The 18971-nt window shown below is 42.8% G+C and overlaps 3 protein-coding genes across 3 annotated transcripts in view; 2 read left to right on the plus strand and 1 right to left on the minus strand.

Moving 5' to 3' along the window:
- The first annotated feature begins 44 nt into the window (after positions 1–44).
- On the plus strand, positions 45–2507 carry arl8a (ADP-ribosylation factor-like 8A). Its single transcript, NM_001140936.1, is given in 7 exon segments — positions 45–443; positions 1006–1086; positions 1318–1391; positions 1518–1611; positions 1866–1933; positions 2026–2096; positions 2184–2507. Coding segments are annotated over 7 exon segments (567 nt in total). The 5' UTR covers positions 45–320; the 3' UTR covers positions 2240–2507.
- Positions 2508–8561: 6054 nt separating this feature from the next.
- Positions 8562–11981, minus strand: etbr2 (Endothelin B receptor-like protein 2). Its single transcript, NM_001140030.1, is given in 2 exon segments — positions 8562–10274; positions 11105–11981. Coding segments are annotated over 2 exon segments (1497 nt in total). The 5' UTR covers positions 11774–11981; the 3' UTR covers positions 8562–9446.
- Positions 11982–16645: 4664 nt separating this feature from the next.
- The window catches only part of LOC106572092 (inositol 1,4,5-trisphosphate receptor type 3), a 40180-nt gene continuing 37854 nt past the window's right edge, over positions 16646–18971 (plus strand). Inside the window, exon 1 of the mRNA XM_014145919.2 lies at positions 16646–17104. Within this exon, the coding sequence (XP_014001394.1) occupies positions 17013–17104 (92 nt within the window). The 5' untranslated portion in view covers positions 16646–17012. The remainder of the gene's footprint in view (positions 17105–18971) is intronic.

The following is an 18971-nucleotide window of genomic DNA, read 5'->3' on the forward strand; positions in this document are numbered from 1 at the left end:
ATCGAGCGTTCCTCTCACTGCCTGATTCTGAAATCCCACTCAATGAGGAAGGACAAACCCTTATTGGAAAATACAGACAGGGAGGGAAGAGGCATAGTAAACAAGGCGGATAACTGAAAAATACCTCAAATAATATAGCCAACACGTGCGCGCAAAACGGATTATTTAGCGAGTATTCATTATAGGCACGCTATTCGTTCTGTATGTAACGTTACTGTGTTGTCAGATAGCGCTAGCTAGGCAACTTGTAACTAACGTTAGCTAGCTGGCTAGCAGGTTCCCTTTCCCAGTAGTAGCAGTGCTATCACAACGCTCCCAAAATGATCGCGTTGATCAACAAGCTCCTTGACTGGTTTAAAGCACTATTTTGGAAGGAGGAGATGGAGTTGACTTTGGTGGGACTACAGTATTCGGGAAAGACAACCTTCGTAAACGTGATTGCGGTACGGTCAATCATTTCTTACTGTCATTTAATCTACGGACGACGTGTCCTTGTTGTTGGAACAGATCGAGATGTCTGCTCGTGCACCACCGATGCAAGCGCTTGCTAGCTCAGCAGTTAGATAACGTTAGCTTCTGTTGTTGTATCCATTTTATATAGTTAGCTACGTCTCGATGACATATTTTAAAGGTCGGCTTTAGCGAGGAAGCTAACGTGTGTGGTTGCTGACATGTACGGGCGGTGATGATGACCCTAGCTCTGTTAGCTTAACGACAGCATGCACATGAGGCATGCAGTAGTGCCACCACACCGTGACCCCATGGAAACGGACAATACTCGCCTATCATCCCCCATCACACACGTGTATGTCCCTGACAGTTCACTTGTGCACAGTGCATTCAATCGTATTTCTTAAGTCCCTTTCATGAAATGACTAGGGTCAGTTTTATGAGCGACATGATCATATTTCACAATTTAAGTCCTAGCAATATTACAAACACTATTTGCCAGATGATTTAATATAACTTCATCAGTAACCCACCTCTATTCTTAACCCCTTGCAGTCAGGCCAGTTCAGTGAAGACATGATTCCAACAGTGGGCTTCAACATGAGGAAAATCACCAAGGGAAACGTCACCATTAAGGTCAGTACACTGCCAGGTCAAAGGACAGAGGTCAGGCCACTTAATGGTCATACTTGATTCATCACTTGGTTGCTCCAGCGAGAGGAGAGTTAAGTATTTAGGGGGATCTTGGATGGGCTCTCGGATTGACTGTGACTCACTGAAGCTATTTTATTAATTGTGAAAGGTTTAAAACTGATTAGCTTCACAGTATCAAGGCTGTATTGATGTTTTGATCCCTTGCTTTTCTAGCTGTGGGATATCGGCGGTCAGCCTCGATTCAGGAGTATGTGGGAGCGATACTGCCGAGGAGTCAGTGCCATTGTGTGGGTAACAGCATTGACTCAGTCATGCCTCCTACCCCTTGTGGTGGTGGGGGTGGTCAATTATATTGGTTGCCCGTTTCAAATAAGGATATTTCTTCAAACTTTTGAAACCGTATCATTTTAAAGGTACATGGTTGATGCAGCAGACCCAGAGAAAATTGAGGCCTCTAAGAATGAACTACACAACTTGTTGGACAAGCCCCAGCTCCAGGGTATTCCTGTGAGTACCCCATACAGAGCTTGCTGATCTAATAGCTACAGTAGTAGGCCTAATTGCTTCAATTTCCTCGTTGTGGTCAGTTGGTAGAGCATGGCGTTTGCAATGCAGGATTGTGGGTTCGATTCCTGGGACCACCCATATGTAACATGTATGCACTCATGACTAAGTAGCCTTGGATAAAAGTGTCTGCTAAATGGCCTATATTCATATTACGTTGACTTTGTCCAACTCTCCATATTGTTTCCCCCTCACAGGTTCTTGTCTTGGGGAACAAGAGAGATCTTCCTGGGTCACTTGATGAGAAAGAGCTGATTGAGAGGATGTAAGCACCAAGTGTGTGCGTGTGTGTGTGTGTGTGGGGGGGGGGGGGGGGTTGAGAATGAGTGATACTCATGACTCTTCTGTGATCCACAGGAACCTCTCAGCCATCCAGGACAGAGAGATCTGCTGTTACTCTATCTCTTGCAAGGAAAAGGACAACATTGGTCAGTATCTGACGACTTTATTACTTGTTATTTCCAGTTTTCTTATTTATTTCATGCCATTTTAAACTTCTGTTATTTTATTTCCAGATATAACACTACAGTGGCTGATCCAGCACTCCAGAACCAAGCGGAGCACTTCATGAGAACCTCATCTTACGGTCACAGCCCTGAGACAGCCCCACAGGCCTGCACAGGTCCCTTACACCCTGTCCTCTATCCTCCCAAGCTTATCCATTCTCCCCCTATTTTCTTTGGATGGCCCTCCCTTGCCAAGACTCCTTGCCTGATTCCACTCTCCTGAAGAGAGCCTGGAAACTTTTTACTTGCACTGTTCATTTTCTTTTTTGTAATATAATCATTATTGTAGTGACATATAACCTCTGATGGATAAAGTGGTACTTAGCTGCCCTGAAAAAGAAAAAAAATATAATTGTGTTCATATTTCGTAGTTCATCATCTCTGTTGATGTTGAGGTTCATATTCAACTGATCCGGAGACAGGGCGGAGTACTGAACGTAACCTCTGCTCCCAATAGGTAGAAGAGACTGGAGTCTGAACACTGCATCAATTAACAGCCCCAAAGTCAAGTTTAGAACACTGATATCAAATCTCAAACAATATAAGTCTCGGACCATAGTCTTATCACTTCCCAATGACAGTGCCCAACTGAAATGGTACTGTACATGTATGTACCTTTTATGAAGGGGGATCATTACACCATTTGATTCAAATACTTGGAGTGTGTACAAGTATCTCCGTTTCTCATTTTTTAAAGGCTAATTGGTAGGTGTTGTTAAAGAGTACCCTTGATGTAATCTCTATTGTCAATATATATCTATATATACATTTGCGTTATATGTCGTCATCTCTGTCTGTCGCCCTGACACCCTTCTGTTACTTTAGAAACAGCAGACAGGGTTTCTTTAAACTAAGCAACCTGGCCTTTTTACATTTTCAATGGCCATGTCTATGGTCAAGCATTATCTGCAACACATGGGTTATAAACAAAATATATATTTATTGATTTTTGCATATTCTTTCCCCTTTCTTACCATTCATTTATGTAATTATGTAATAGCTCATTTGTACCCAGTAATGTACAGATACTACTTGGCCAGTTTTTGTCTCATCACGAGTCATGAATAACCCATTATAAAATGTAAAATGTGTTCTTCAGTGACTGTTGATAAAGAAGTCCACTAGATAAATTGAGATTCTACAGGTGCCAGCCATATGAACTAACGATGAAGGCTTCTATCTAATTTTGTATAAACTAAACTTACATGTCTATGAATTATTCTGCTTCCTACATTGCCAACATTACCTAAGTCATTTTTGGTTATTGACAACCGCAGCAAAATATCTTTACTTATTTGTTTGCATGCTTGGGCATAAGTATTTGTGGGACCTTTGAGAATGAACTATAAATTGTTATTTTTATGGCAAATAATAGTAAATACTGTATCTGTTTTAACCTGTTTGTACATTATTGTTTCAATTAAGTTGATGAAAGTATCATACACAAACTAAAAACAATGGTGAAAACAACTGTATCCATGGTCTGCAGAATTCATATGGTTATTGTTGCCAAACAATATAGAATCTCACTGTAACTTTGGGTTGTTGGGATGATGGTTGGTGCTTTACATGTAGTGTTGTCTGTTTGTTTCATGTGGGAGAAAGTTTGTGTTTCCGTTGCTCTCATTAAAGGTCCATGCCACGGCACTCGTCACAACCTGAGGAAAAGGTTGTGACGAGGTTGTAATCACTTCAGTCAATGAGGGAAATAGCAGTGACACCGCCAACCTTTACCTCTTACCAAATATAAACTCAGCAAAAAAAGAAACATCCCCTTTTCAGGACCCTGTCTTCCAAAGATAATTCATAAAAATCCAAATAACTTCACAGATCTTCATTGTAAAGGGTTTGAACACTGTTTCCTTGCTCGTTCAATGAAGCATAAACAATTAATGAACATGCACCTGTGGAACGGTCGTTAAGACACTAACAGCTTACAGCAGTTAGGCAGTTAAGGTCAGCTATGAAAACTTAGGACACTAATGAGGCCTTTCTACTGACTTGGAAAAACACCAAAAGAAAGATGCCCAGGGTCCCTGCTCATCTGCGTGAACGTGCCTTAGGCATGCTGCAAGGAGGCAGATGTGGCCAGGGCAATACATTGCAATGTCCGTACTGCCTAAGACAGTGTTCTTCACTGACGACTCGCGGTTTTGTCTCACCAGGGGTGATGGTCAGATTCGCGTTTATTGTCGAAGGAATGAGCATTACACCGAGGCCTGTACTCTGGAGCGGGATTGATTTGGAGGTGGAGGGTCCGTCATGATTTGGGGCGGCGTCGGACTTAGCTTGTTGTCATTGCAGGCAATCTCAACGCTGTGCGTTACAGAGAAGACATCCTCCTCCCTCATGTGGTACCCTTTCTGCAGGCTCATCCTGACATGACCCTCCAGCATGACAATGCCACCAGCCATACTGCTCATTCTGTGCGTGATTTCCTGCAAGACAGGAATGTCAGTGTTCTGCCATGGCCAGCGAAGAGCCCAGATCTCAATCCCATTGTGCACATCTGGGACCTGTTGGATCGGAGGGTGAGGGCTAGGGCCATTCCCCCCAGAAATGACTGGGAACTTGCAGGTGCCTTGGTGGAAGAGTGGGGTAACATCTCACAGCAAGAACTGGCAAATCTGGTGCAGTCCATGAGGAGGAGATGCACTGCAGTACTTAATGCAGCTGGTGGCCACACCAGAGACCGACTTTTGATTTTGACCCCGCCTTTGTTCAGGGACACATTATTCCATTTCTGTTAGTCACGTCTGTGGAACTTGTTCAGTTGTCTCAGTTGTTGAATCTTTTTATGTTCATACAAATATTTACACATGTTAAGTTTGCTGAAAATAAACGCAGTTGACAGTGAGAGGACGTTTCTATTTTTGCTGAGTTTATATGTATGTATGTATGTATGTGTGTGTGTGTGTGTGTGTGTGTGTGTAAAGGATTTCCTCAAGGGAAGATCCAAGCCTACCGACATTAAGCAAATATTGTGAACAGCAGGGGGCAGTAGCTTCCCAGTCGCAGGTCCTTTCTGGGTGATTGAGGGTAGACTAAGGCAGTCAATCCCTCAAAACTATTCTGAACGCATACATGGTCTACATTTGTATGCGTGTGGTTTAAACGACTTCAGATCTGGTTTCCATAGTGTTATAATGAGTATTCTGAGGGACATTTTCTAATGACAGAAGGTTGTGCATTAGAAAGAACGTTTGGCAGGATTCATGGTTAATAACCTCAGGACTGTCACTTTGAGATGATCCCCTTCTGCAGTATTTAGCCTAGCAGCATGGTGAGCAGGCTACTATGTTGCATCATTATATTGTTCTGTCTGTTGCACACAATGCTGCCCTGTGGGAAACTAATACCACTGACTGGCACTTTTACTTTCAAATAATAGATTTTAGAGATCTGTTGTTAGTGTGTATTTTTTCTCTGTATATTTAATTATGCAAAAATTGCCGTTTTAGATTTAGTCAAACGCTGGTATGTAAGAGGGATTTGTAAACTAAACTCTACGCCTAAAACAGCAGGTAGGCTCTAACGTGCTTACACTACACAATTAAGGGGATTTCTTTCTACCCCCACAACACAATCTTTCTCACTCCCTTTCTCAGAACTGATTTTCAACAAGTGTGTGAAGCCTTTGTGTATGGCAAATCTCACCTCAATCCAAATAAATTGGATTGAGGTGTTTTGCAGGGCTTCCCAATCTCCCAGACCCCAAAGAGGGAGTAATTGTGGGTACCAGAGAGGTGCTATGGAAGTGGTGATCTCAGAATGGCCAGACTAAAGCTGAAAATAAGTTACTCCCCTCTCTACTCTCCTCTGGGTTTAACCGCCATTGGCCATGAATACAAACGAGTTGTGACAAGTTCTGTTTTTGTCTCTCCTTGGCATCACAGCACACTATAATGAGGCTGACCAGGACTTCCTGTCCAGAGAGAACAAGGTGGTCCGGTGGCTATAGAAGCCTGGGGTCCGGAGCGGGCCGGTGTGTGTGTGTGTGGCCGTTCGTGCTCAGGATCTGCGCCAATCTCTCTGATTCAGATCAGTTTGTTTTCTCGGAAGGGCCAAGGCTCTCTGTCAGGCCTCTGCCATGACAACAGGGGTGAATGGTTCTGAGAGCTCCCCCCCACCCTCGTCAGTATTCCAACAGAACAAAACAAACACTGTTCCCGCATCAGGGGGAGGTGAGGCAGCTCTGTGTTCATAAGTGGGGACATTCAGGGCATATTAGTCTGCGTTCACTGAGCCAACCCAAAGAGGACATGCAGCATGAGAGAGAGACACACTCTCTCTCCTCTCTCACTCTCTCTCCTCTCTCACTCACAGGCACACATACAGAATTGCCTCTCACCATACAAAAAACATTCACATGCAGTCACACATTCACACAGAGTGTCTGAGACAGCCATGAGAGCCATTCACAGTCTGAAAACAATCAAGCACCCTCATATACACCTTTTAAACCTAGACGTTTTGTTACCAACTTTAGCATGCCGCCAACTTCTTTTATATCTGAAAGGTATTGCCGGCAACAAAGCCTGTATGTTTATTTCTGCTAACCGAGCTAGTCATGATTGTGGTAATATGTTTCAAAGTATTGCCAACTCAGTTTAAATGTCCCCTATCATCTTACCTGCTTTGGCACATATTAAATCATGGTCATTTTATTGTTGCTCTCCAACATCAACTTGCCGTTGTCATTATGAAAAAGCATAATCAAAACGGCAGTCTGCATGCAGCAGCCTGGTCAAAATAGCAACGTTACCTGCTCTATTTTTTGCAACGGTTGCAACAGTAAGGTCAAAGTTGAATGTCTCTTTCTCAATTGCCACCTAAGTAATGGCTATGTAAAAGGTGAATGCCGACAAGAAAGAGGTAAGATGGGGCTGTTTGAAAGGGGCTCATATAAACATTGCCCAATTGTTTGTACAGGCAACATACCATAAATCCTATTAAATAAGTATTACAGTATTACAAGCGTGCACACAAATAACACACACTGGCAGTGCCAGAAAATAGGTCCATTTACATTTCTGCACACTTGTCTTTGGTGTTTCACAAATATAATACCAAAGATTTCTCCACTCTTTCTCCACTCTTGCTTAACATTTCATGTTTTCAGTAATCTGACAATACAGGGGAAAACTGAAATAGTTTCATAAAGCATTCAGTCATGTACTTTTCAATCAAATGAGCCAAGATCTCTGCTTTGTACATGTGCATATGATCTGATCTATGTTGATACCTTCTATCCTATTTCTGCTTGTGATGCCAGCTCGCTATGTCATCATGTACATTCAACTTTTCATCCTGGAAGGACTCATTCTATTTATTCACCTGTTGTAGTGCTTCATAAACCATCCCTCTCCCTCAGTCCTTGTATATTAGTGGACTGGCATTGGATGTTGTGGCAGGGGCTGTCTGTTGATTTGTGTTGGTGGCTTCATTAAGGAAACAGAGAGGGGACTGTTAACTGTGCAGTCATTAGTGGCCAGGGGAGCTGAAGAGCTCCGTGCTCACTGCTAATGAGGCTCCAGCACCCTCTCTCTCTCTCTCTCTCTCTCTCTCTCTCTCTCTCTCTCTCTCTCTCTCTCTCTCTCTCTCACACACACAGTCATCTGCCCAGGCTCCAAGACCCAGAGAGAGAAACTCTAAAGAGGTCAACCCCCCCCAAAAATACCCTCCTCTGTCTAACCCCTTCAATCAGTGCATATTTTTAGGAACCAGACTGTCTCTGTAGATTCCCACTGACTTCTAAGTCAATCACCATTGGTTATTGGTAGGCCCTATTGGCTTACAAGTGATCTTTTGATATGTTTTCCAATCAGGTTTTCTTGAGTTTCATTGTGGCCGTGATCTCTGATTGAACCTAGCCCATCCATCAGAAAATGATCATGTCACTAAGCCCTTGTCCATCTCCATTTTTTTTTAAAAAGTGAAATAAAACAAACTAGAAACATTTCTATATCATGTATTTTCTTTCTAACCTTCACCACAACATGAGAGAACATGCAGCAGCACCCCATGTTGATTTGGACAGTTAAATGCCCTGTTTCCAGGGGAACCAGGCAGGGTGAGAAAATCGAGGAAAGCTTGCCCGGCTTTGGCCAGTCTGCAATACACGTGAATTTTGGGATGGTAACCTGGCAACTCAACTGTAGTAACAGGGCATTGATATTCAGAGTGTAGGGTTCCATCGGCCCCTGGAGAACAAGGATACCCTTATGAGAGCAGCTCTGCTGCTGTCCAAAGCCTGAATCAGTGAGAGGAAAAATATGCTCCAGCTCAGGGGGAGGACCCCATTATTGAGTTTCAGAGGGTCAATGGGATGCTCAGTCAAGCACTAATCACCCAACATCCCTCTAGGAGAAAAATGACAAGCGCTGATAAATGATAAACCTTTATTGGATAAATTAACAACACTACATCCGGCGAATTTACATCTCAGACTTCTCTCTTGACCTTCTTATAACCGGTTGATAACCTTGACCTCTGTACAGCGACTTTTCATGATTATCTCGTCAAATATTTATTATTCACAGCACGTTGATGGAAATTAATATGTCTTAACCATCCCTCTTGATTATTAATAAAACTCAAAGTAATAATGCATACAATGACACGGGATGGCTAAAGATGAAGTAGCTCCATCGGGGGTGGGGGGGCATGAATAAAATTCTATGGCAAACTTGTCTGTGTTGGCTAGTGAGCGAACACACATTGTTTAACAGATATGTAAATAGGCTGTGACATCAAAAATAATTATCTCAGTGCCCCACACTCTGAGGCTCCAAGGGAATGTTAGTTAGTCAAACCTATCATAATAATCTAACATAATACGCAGTTTATCTTGATCTAATAATCCATAGGATGAAAACATTGGGGTGACACTTCTACAAAAAATATTAAATGGAGCTCTTCTCCTAATCTGCACTTAGTCAGTCTTAACTTCCTGTAAAACGAACCACCTTAAAACTGGATGGGGTGTGGTCTCTATTTGGAGAGAACATCAAAAGGAGAGACATTACAGACTTTAAAGTTACAGAGAAGGCGGCACTGACAATGGTCCCAGTCCTCTTACTAATATCACTGAAAACAAAGGCGTGTCCATGGAGAGATCCAGCATCTGATCCCTGTGTGGTGGGACTGGGGAGGAAAGGGGGGTGAGGTTGAGGTTGGAATGTCCACTGCTGAAAGGTGAGTTGTTTTGTTACCACATCTAATTAGGTTAGGTGATAGGATGGAAAGAAAAGGCAGGCAGGAGAAGTCAGATCAGCTGGACCCGCTGATTGACAGGATGGTGGAGCTGTCCTTGGCTTTGTCAAAGAAGATGGTGGAGGTGCTCTTGAGTTTGGCCTCAGTGCCAGGGGAAGAGGAACTGCTGGGTTGGCACTCCTCACAGCAGCAGCAGCAGCAGTCCATGAAGGCCTGGCCCAGGGACTTACAGAGGCACAACAGCAGCACCGGCGTCACTGACGACTTGAAGAACAAGAAGAACTGGTTGATGAGGGCCAGCAGGGTGGCGGTGTTGTCAGAGATGGGCATGGCGGTGTAGGCCAGAACGATGTTGCACACGTTCTCCGGTAGGGCGCAGATGCCGTAGACCACGGCCAGGGCCATCACGGTGCAGTTGAGCTGGCGCTCCACCTGTTGGTTGTGTTGTATCTTCTGCTTCTTGGAGGGGGAGCGCTCCTCCAGACGCTCAGGGATGCTGTCATGGGACACGTGGCAGGTGGCCAGCTGGCACAGCAGGGTGAAGACCACGGGCAGGCAGAAGTAGCAGCCAAAGTACCACCACATGCGGCACTCGTGGTAGTTGATGACCAGGGCGTAGATGGACTCGGGAAGGTTGGAGGTGGGGTTCATGGTGCAGGAGTCCATCAAGGCCCCTGTGGCTGGAGACACGGCCTGACTGAGCTGCCATAGGAGCAGCTCTGGGGCAGCCAACACCATGGAACCAACCCAGATGACCAGCAGCTTGGCCAGGACGGACTGACAGCGCTCCACCCGACGGGTCTTGGGCTGGGAGCTAGTGGTAGCATTAAAGCGGTCGATACCCAGGGCACACAGGCTGAAGGAAGTCACCCCTAGGGAAGTCACCTAGAGGGATAAATGGAGTTAAACTTGTTAGCTATGCTAGAATTTTCATGGTGTGCAGATGCTTCTTTTGTATGACAGTTATGATCTTTTGACCTACAAATGTGGGTGGAATGAGGGAAACGTTTTCACACCTTGCACACACCATTTATTAACACAGCATGGTTTTATAGCAGAATGTCACTGGAACTAGAAATATCCCATTAAAACTATGAACCCACCACTCACAAATGACCCGTCTGAGAGAACAGATCAAAGGGAGGATCACTGGCCATTTCAATTAGACAACAGTTTCAATATGGAAGCAGTCTTTCCAACCTGTTACATTAGCTGTAGAGATATAAAATTAGGAGTTTAAATTGTAGTTTGACAAGATAAAATTGTACACAAAATGCATGGCTTACATACAACTATGTAATTTGTTGTTAATTAGCAAACAATAATCAGTTAATAAACTTTGGATTACCATAAAATTGTACTATAAATATTAGATTGGTAAAAGTTTTAAACATTTACAACATTTTACATTTCAAAATACTATGTGGCCCATAAACATAATTCAACCCATATGTTTATTTTACTGGCTGATTTGCAACAATGTCATAAATCAGAGTAAATATCTCATAATGACATAGTCAAAAGCAGAAAATAAATGGAGGGTTGTTTTAGGCAACAGCAGGTACTAAACTTGTCCTTGGGGACTCAGAATCATAGCCATGTTCATGAATTATTTTCATACAAGGCCACAGTGATTCCACCATGGCGGGAGGGGTGAGGGGTGTGGGGTGTGATGATGGTGGGGGTGGGGGGGGGGCTAAGGGAATCAAACCCACCTCCATATATGGTACCACTCTGCATGAGATGTCCCCCAACAGCCTCTTATTGGTGAGCTCATTGAAGACCACCACAGGTAAACAGAAGCAGAGCACCAGGAAATCCCAGAAAGCCAAGCTAGCCAGGATGTAGTTCCAGGCACTCCTCATGTAGTAGTTGTGCCAGACGATGCACATCACAGCCAGGTTCCCTATAATCCCCACAGCGAACACCACCAGAGACAGGAACATGACAGCGTAGGCAGTGTAGGAGCTGTCAGTCACTGGGTACAGAGGGTTGTGGATGTGGGTGATGCCCCGCTTTGTGGTGCTGATATTGCCCTGGTCCCCATCTGTGTTAGCCCCAGTGGCTCCAGTGTCTAGGGTTGAGTTAGAGAACTGGGTGGCTCTGGGTGTGGTGAAGAATTCATTCTCGTAAGACTGTGAGAAGGTAGACTGAGGTTCACCTGCGTCTGTGTCCATGATCTCTGCGCCCCGCGGCGCTCTCTTGTGCTGCTTGTCAAATTGCAGTTGTTTTACATCCTCATCACCATAACCATGGCTTTGAATGACTTGAATGTCGAGATTTGACATATCCTTTTCAACAGATGCACTGTTTGTCTGTGGAACATTTTTTGCATCGGAAGCCCACACAGTCAATAGTATCACCAATGAAATAAAGGGAATCATCGTGAGATGAGTAGCCTGAAAAGTAGATTTTCTTTAAATTCCAAAACTTGCCAACTTTGATCACTGCAGGAGACGTGGTAAAAATGAGGCCCCTCAGCAGAAGTTAATTTAGGAGAAGAGAAGAAGGTGCCAATCCGTGGTGAGATGATGAAGCTTGGGGAACTCTCTCTCTGCGTCCTGTGGCTGCAGTCCTATAGGAGCATCTGTGAGTCTGTTAACAAGTACACTGCCTGCTCAGACATGGGTAGCTGGTCCCTTTGGAAAGGGAAAGACAACAGTCGAACCCCATCTGTTTTTCTCTGTGGACCCCCAAAAGTGCCCTCTGCTGGTCAAAATACTTGGACATATCAGTTGCAGTTTCATGTTTTTCATGTAGGGGGCAGTATCTACATAAAAAGTACATCAATCACCAATCCCTATCTGTTCCCATTCATTTCAATATCACTTTGTGGTGGAATCCCTCAGAGAATAAAATGTCATGCAAACAAAGACACTGGCACAACATCAATAAGGACAAATGCAGAACGTTTTATTGGATGTGTTGTATCTATATAACCAGATCTGTTGTGTTATCCAAAGGTGCCGTATATTTTGGTAGTATAGGAAGTGTGTCCTGTTCCAAAATCCACATGAACAGTCCAGCTCCCCCTACTATACCTACAACAGTATCAACAGGAAATGCTAACCCTAACCCATAGGAAAGGTGGAGATATTTACTTAATCTACAATCAATTGGAATGTGGGTTAGGGGTTAAGATTAGGGTTAGGGGTTAATGTTAGGGTTAGAGGTTAATGTTATGGTTAGGGTCAGAGATGCTGTATATAATGATGAGATGGTCTTGTGCCCGCCCTAACAATGGGAGGCGTTGTCCCAAAGGCGGAAAGACAGGCCACTTGGTCTTGGTCTGCTTGGTCTGCTTAATAACCAGACCAATATAAGCAGACCAGGCAGGGATTTATTTTTACATTTTCGTCTGGACAGATTTTGACGGGGATAGACCCTCTAGCTTCACCTCTTCCTCTCTGTTAGGGGAAGGGTTAGCTAACATGCTAAGTAGTTGCAATGTAGCTAAAAAGTAGTAAGTAGTTGCAAAGTAGCTAATTAGCTAAAATGCTAAAATTGTCCATGATGTGATTCAAACACGCAACCTTTGGGCAGTTAGACATTAAACGTTATATGCCCACCCATCCTTCCCGGAACCTTCTGTCTTATGTGACATTAGCAAAAGTAACACATCATACTAATTGGAGGGACATTCATTTACATTTACTATGTTACATCTACTATGTTACATCTTTGAGGACAGGCTGCACATTCCCACTGCCCTCAATGCTTGAATTATTTTTTAAATACTTGAAGCAGGATGGTCATTCCCTGTTTGTGAAGAGGGAGGTGATGGGATGAGTCTTTATCTCTCTGTAAATACATAGGTGAACAGGTTCCACAGTAAAGGTGACTTCCTAAGACTCAGATACTGTATGTTTGTAGTGTCCTTTGAAGCGGAGAGCATATTTTACAGTCAAAAAAGTACAAACACTATTCATGAAGCGGGGTCTGGAACTCACTGTGAAGGCCAAAATGTTACCTAGTAGGCTATAATTGTCTCTTCTGTTCCAAATTGACAAAAATATGTTGGTATTTTCACTCTTACACCTGTGTTGGCCGATATATTTTATAATGTAGTTTCTCTTGTACCTATATATGGTGGTCATTGGCTGCGGATGCAGGGGCAAGACTGAGGCTTTTTCATGGGTCATCTGTGGCAAGGACCCCAGAGAGGCTAAGTTTTGGGGTCAGACTGAAATGCGTAATGCTATGCCCTAATGAGGCAGTCGGCGTGTCTCCCCAGCAGGAGAGGCCTTTTATGGTTGCTGTGCCAATAGAGAACGAAGAACGTGGTCACTGCAGGGCAGACATATCTATGCACAAGAAAAATCTAAAAAAATAACTGTTCATCTTTTGATATAAAGAGACGGCCTGGCTTAACTGTGCTATGTAAAATAAACTTACCAAAATGCAATGGATTTAAAACGTATTACATATCAAAATTCTGAATCTGTAGCACTGATGAACAGGGTTCAAGTCAGTTACATACATAAACACAGTCTAGTTTATTTGGTTTTGTTTCATAGTCAAAGCCCTCATACATCTATAGCTTTGAATGCAGTGCATCAAACCACAATAGCAAAAGTTAACTCCCAGGTGTAATAATAATGACATTGTGTAGAAAACAATGGGTCTGACCTTTGAGTGACCCAAACATTCCCAAGTCGCTGACTTCAGGTGAACAATCAGCTAGTTCCTTCCTTTTCTAACATTGGTTGTTTTAACAGTCAACTGCCCCCCTGCAACCTCTCTCTCTCTCTCTCTGTCTCATTAGCTGATGAAATAGACGAGGGTCTCCTTGAGAGACACTAAATCTCAGAAGTATCTAATGACTATTTGATATGGCTGAAACTATTACAATCGCTTTCTGTGCTGACTGAGTAAACATGAGTGAAGCCTAGAGCGAAGCCTAAATCAAATCTCTTTCGATCTCTCAACTGATCATGGAGCATTTCAAAGCAGATTCAGATACTAGAGCAAGGAAGATAATAATCCTTGCAGCATGCTACTTAATCTTGGGGGAACTATCAAAACCTTTGTTGCACTTAGTTTGAATGGAGTGGATCGTAATGGTGCATTTGGTTACAAGAAAGTGGATGTTACATGCTTGATGAAGCTTAAAGTGTCTGTGTGTTACTTGTAAAGGAGAAGGTGGGGTCTCTCCAACCATCACTGGAGGTAGCCTACTAAAGTAGGTATTAATCACAATGAGAGTGAGACAGAATGTTCCCCAGGTCCGGTGGACCTCTATGGGCCTCACACTCCTCCATTGGGCCTTTCTCTCCATCACTATGGAGACAAGACTGAGGAACCTTGAAATGCAAATGGTCACCATGGACACATTCACATGGGCCAAGGAATATAATCAAATTCGCTGCCTGGTGTACAGGTATGGCCCGGCCGGGGACATGAATGTTAAGGGAGTTAAAGGCAGTCAGTCAGTCAGTTACAATGACCTTTCAATGCCAGCGCTAACCAGAGGAATCATGGAGAAAATAGAGGGTCTTCTGGCTGTCATTACAGTTTGGAAAATGTTCCTGGTCAAGAAAGCAAATCAAAAGGATCCCACATTTTTGTGACATGGCCTAACTGCCATATGAAATCAATATTTCATGAAAAATTGAAAAGGAAAGAACCTGCATGTTTATAAAGTTGTATTTTTGGGAATACTGCAAGAAAGTACTTTAGATAAGGTTGGGAAACTATTGTTGTGATAAGTTATAACTGGCACATTGTTAGAAATGTCATTTTCTCAAACACTGACCTTTTGAATGGCCAGATGAGATCTCAACCGATTAGAGCTTCCCTCTAGAAAACCATGAAAGAGAGGCTATATTTGGATTGAATAGGCCTACATATTGTGGTGTGTAAGGAAAGCAACAAGACGTCTCTTACAATAGCTTGGCTCAGCCTCAGACTGTATCACGCCTTGACTGCGACAGGAAGTCCAGGCTGAAGGCTGAGCATGATTTGCCAGTCACTACATGAGTTGTCAACAATCAACACAAGCCCAGAGGTTGTAACGTGTTTGCTACATCAGCCTAAATGCTGTTCAATACTTTATCATGCTTTTACTAAAGCAAACTATGAAGATGTAGTAACCGAGAACCCTAGACGGTAAAGTATGGTAAGAAAGTGACATCTGGAATAGTAAACATCCAGCAGAGCATGGCAATAGGTTGAGATTCAGATTAAATTACAGGATCCTTTTAAATAATTCCAGTTAAACAGGATTAGTCACCATAGGCTGTATAAAAGAGAAAAGAAAAGGGAAATGTCTGAATCTCACTACATCACTCTCTCATAGACAGTAGCCTAGTACATCAGTGATCTTTTGATCTTAACTGGATACTTCAGGATTGAAGCCCTGTATCTTTTTTCTCTGAGTCAGATGCTAAATAGCATTAGCGCTGTTGCTAAATAGTGTTAGCACAATGACTGGAAGTCTATGGTAACTGCTAGCATACCTCCAGTCATGTGCTAATGCTAGTTTTGTGCTGCTACCATGTTGTGCTGCTGCCATGTTGTGTTTCTATCATGTTGTTGTCATGTTGCGTTGCTACCATGCAGTGTTGTCATGTTTTGCTGCCTTGCTATGTTGTTGTGTTAGGTATTTATTTGTGTAGTGTTGTGTTGTCTCTCTTGTCTTGATGTGTGTTTTGTCCAATATTGTTATTAAATGTTTTTATTTTAAATCCCAGCTCCCGTACTCCCAGGGGGCCTTTTGCCTTTTGGTAGGCTGTCATTGTAAATGAGAATTTGTTCTTAACTGACTTGCCAAGAAACTTAACTGACTTGCCATAAAGGTTAAATAAAATAAAAATAAAAAAGTTAGTGGTGGCTTGTGAAACTACCTCTTAATAACATTTCTTCATACTGGATGCAGTGACATACAAATGGGATCCATGAGTTCATCTGACTGGGGAAGCAGATAAAGGGCTTTATACTTCATTGCTGTTCATAGGAAACTCAATCAACTAAATGTCAAATATATCTTATAATTCTGGTTTATTCTTTTATATGGTTTAAATGATGGTTTATTGACAGCATTTCAATCATTTGCCTGATACTGGCTCTATATGAGCACGTAGGCCTAATCATGTTCACTGAATAAAAACGTAAATGTTGACTCTGACACCCTTGCACCCTACATCATTTTACCAATTCTCAGTGCATTATTGTATGTAGGAAAGAGAGGGTATGAAGGGGTGTGTGGATCTTTCTCGTGTTCTTTCTAATCTACACTGTCAGAACAGGCTACCGCGGCTCACTAGAGGATTTATCATCATCACACACTTCCTGGTTCTTCAGGTGCAGTGACAACATGAGGACTTCGCTGACACATTTTGACTTTCTCCGCTTTCATTTATATTGGGCTATCATTGCTCATTTTCGGGTTTAAACTTGATTTAATAGAACATAAAAACTATTATTTGAATGAACTACATTGTCCTCCTCGATGCATTACAACAAAGTCTAAAGTAGTTCGAATGTGGGTTCTTAGCCCTCGGGGGGGAGAGCGACATTAGATACGCGTAGCACTCCAAGAAGTTGTTGCAGTCAAGTAGAGAAGACAGAAGGGGACAAAGTTTGTGTTTCAGTTGATCATTTTCAAGGAGAAAGACACCGAAGATGTCGGATTCAATGTCCAGCTTTTTGCACATTGGGGACATCGTTTCCCTTTACGCAGAGGGCTCTGTCAATGGTTTTATAAGTACACTTGGGTAAGTATTTGCATGTCCCTACAAATAATACCCATTTTGACCAGATGATAATATACATGTACCTTCATGTCAACATACCGGTAGCTACTCCATCCGTTGTCCTTACTCTGACTTTGAGACTCATATCCCCTTCATACACAGAGTAAAATCGACTAATTTGCCTGTTTTTTTTATTTATATACCAGCATTGTCGTATATCTGAAAAGGGCAGGGGTTAAATAATATGGTAAATTAAAAGACAACTATAGAGCTAGTACCTAAAATACAGCTATCGGGTCTGTGTGAATGGTTCTCAGCTTTTTTTGCAGGTAAATTCATTAACACTTCCAAATTTAACACCTCCCTAATTATTTGAAGTGTAAACAGCCCCCATGGTTTAACAACACCCCAACCGCTCCCAATTGCCAGTTACACACTGATATGTGTAAATGGGAATACCTTCAAGAAAGTGTTAAATAAGGGACTGTTTGACACAGAGGCTATAATCTAGCTGAGAGAGATTTGATTTAAGCTTCGCTCATGTTTACTCAGTCAGCACAGCAAGCGATTGTAACATTTTCAGCCATATCAAATAGTCATTAGATACTTCTGAGATGTAGTGTCTCAAGGAGACCCTCGTTTATTTCATCAGCTAATGACAAAATAACTTATACCCAGTCTCAATATGGCAAAAGTGGGCCGTGGAGTCTCATTTCCACAGTATTAATAGTGGATGACCATGATCTCTAGATAGTCATGCATACCCGTATGCAAACATCTGTTCTCTAGTAAAATTGTGTTCAGAGAGCTCATTGTTGAGCTGTATTTCACAATGCAATACACTAGAGTATCTCAATTATGAGCAGAGTTGCACTATATTGTTGTTGATGAATACGGTTGTTACACCTGCTTTTGTGTATGCCTAAAATAGTGCCGCATTTCCTCAATAGTCAGAGACTTGTAAAGGTTGAAAAAACATCTTGGTTTAACACTGATCTTTCTCTGTCAGTGAAAGGTGTGAAAACATGGGTGAACTATTAACAACTTTGTCTCTAGACAGCTAAATACACTGAGTGTACAACACATTAGGAACACCTTCCTGATATTGAGTTGCACCTCAAAACAGCCTCAATTCATCAGAGCATGGACTCCACAGGGTGCCAAGCGTTCCACAGGGATGCTGGCCCATTTTGACTCTAATGCTTCCCACAGTTGTCAAGTTGGCTGGATGTTATTTGGGTGGTGGACCATTATTGATACACACGGGAAACTGTTGAGCGTGAAAAACCCAGCAGTGTTGCAGTTCCTAATGTTTCGTATACGCTCAGTGTATTTCCCCCTGACGGTGGTATATGTTGTTGTTTATGCTCACATAAAGGCTACACTGCAGCCCACCTCTCCCCGTCCCACCCCTACTTGATCGTTTGCCTAAATGAAAATACTGTAGTAGGGATTATGGCAGGAAAAGGAAATGATGCCAGTGTGTCCTTTGTAGATTTCCAATGGAGTGGTGCTCATGTCACATGGGACTTAATAGCTCTCTATTCATAGTGCTTCCTGTGGTTTCCCCAGTTGCTGCTGGAGCAGGAGCAGCTTTGTATGTGGTCTGGTGCCCTCTGTGACCGCCGCACCCAACCCTGTCCAGTCAGGCTCAGCAACTAATACAGTTCCAGGTCTTGGCCTTTGATGCCTGTTCAAACAGCTTTCTTGAGGAGTCACCTCTTAGCCACACTTAGTTCATTCACTTCATACTGTTCAAAGTAGGCTACAAGTGTCTGGCTGAGTCATATTTCTAACAATGTGTAGTCAATGTTTAACTTTTATTTATCATCTGTGGGGACAATAGATTCCTTCTGGTGGAGTGATGGGGAAATGGTGTGGCTCAATA

Source organism: Salmo salar, chromosome ssa15, assembly GCF_905237065.1.
Source record: "Salmo salar chromosome ssa15, Ssal_v3.1, whole genome shotgun sequence".
Taxonomy (NCBI): Eukaryota; Metazoa; Chordata; class Actinopteri; order Salmoniformes; family Salmonidae; genus Salmo; species Salmo salar.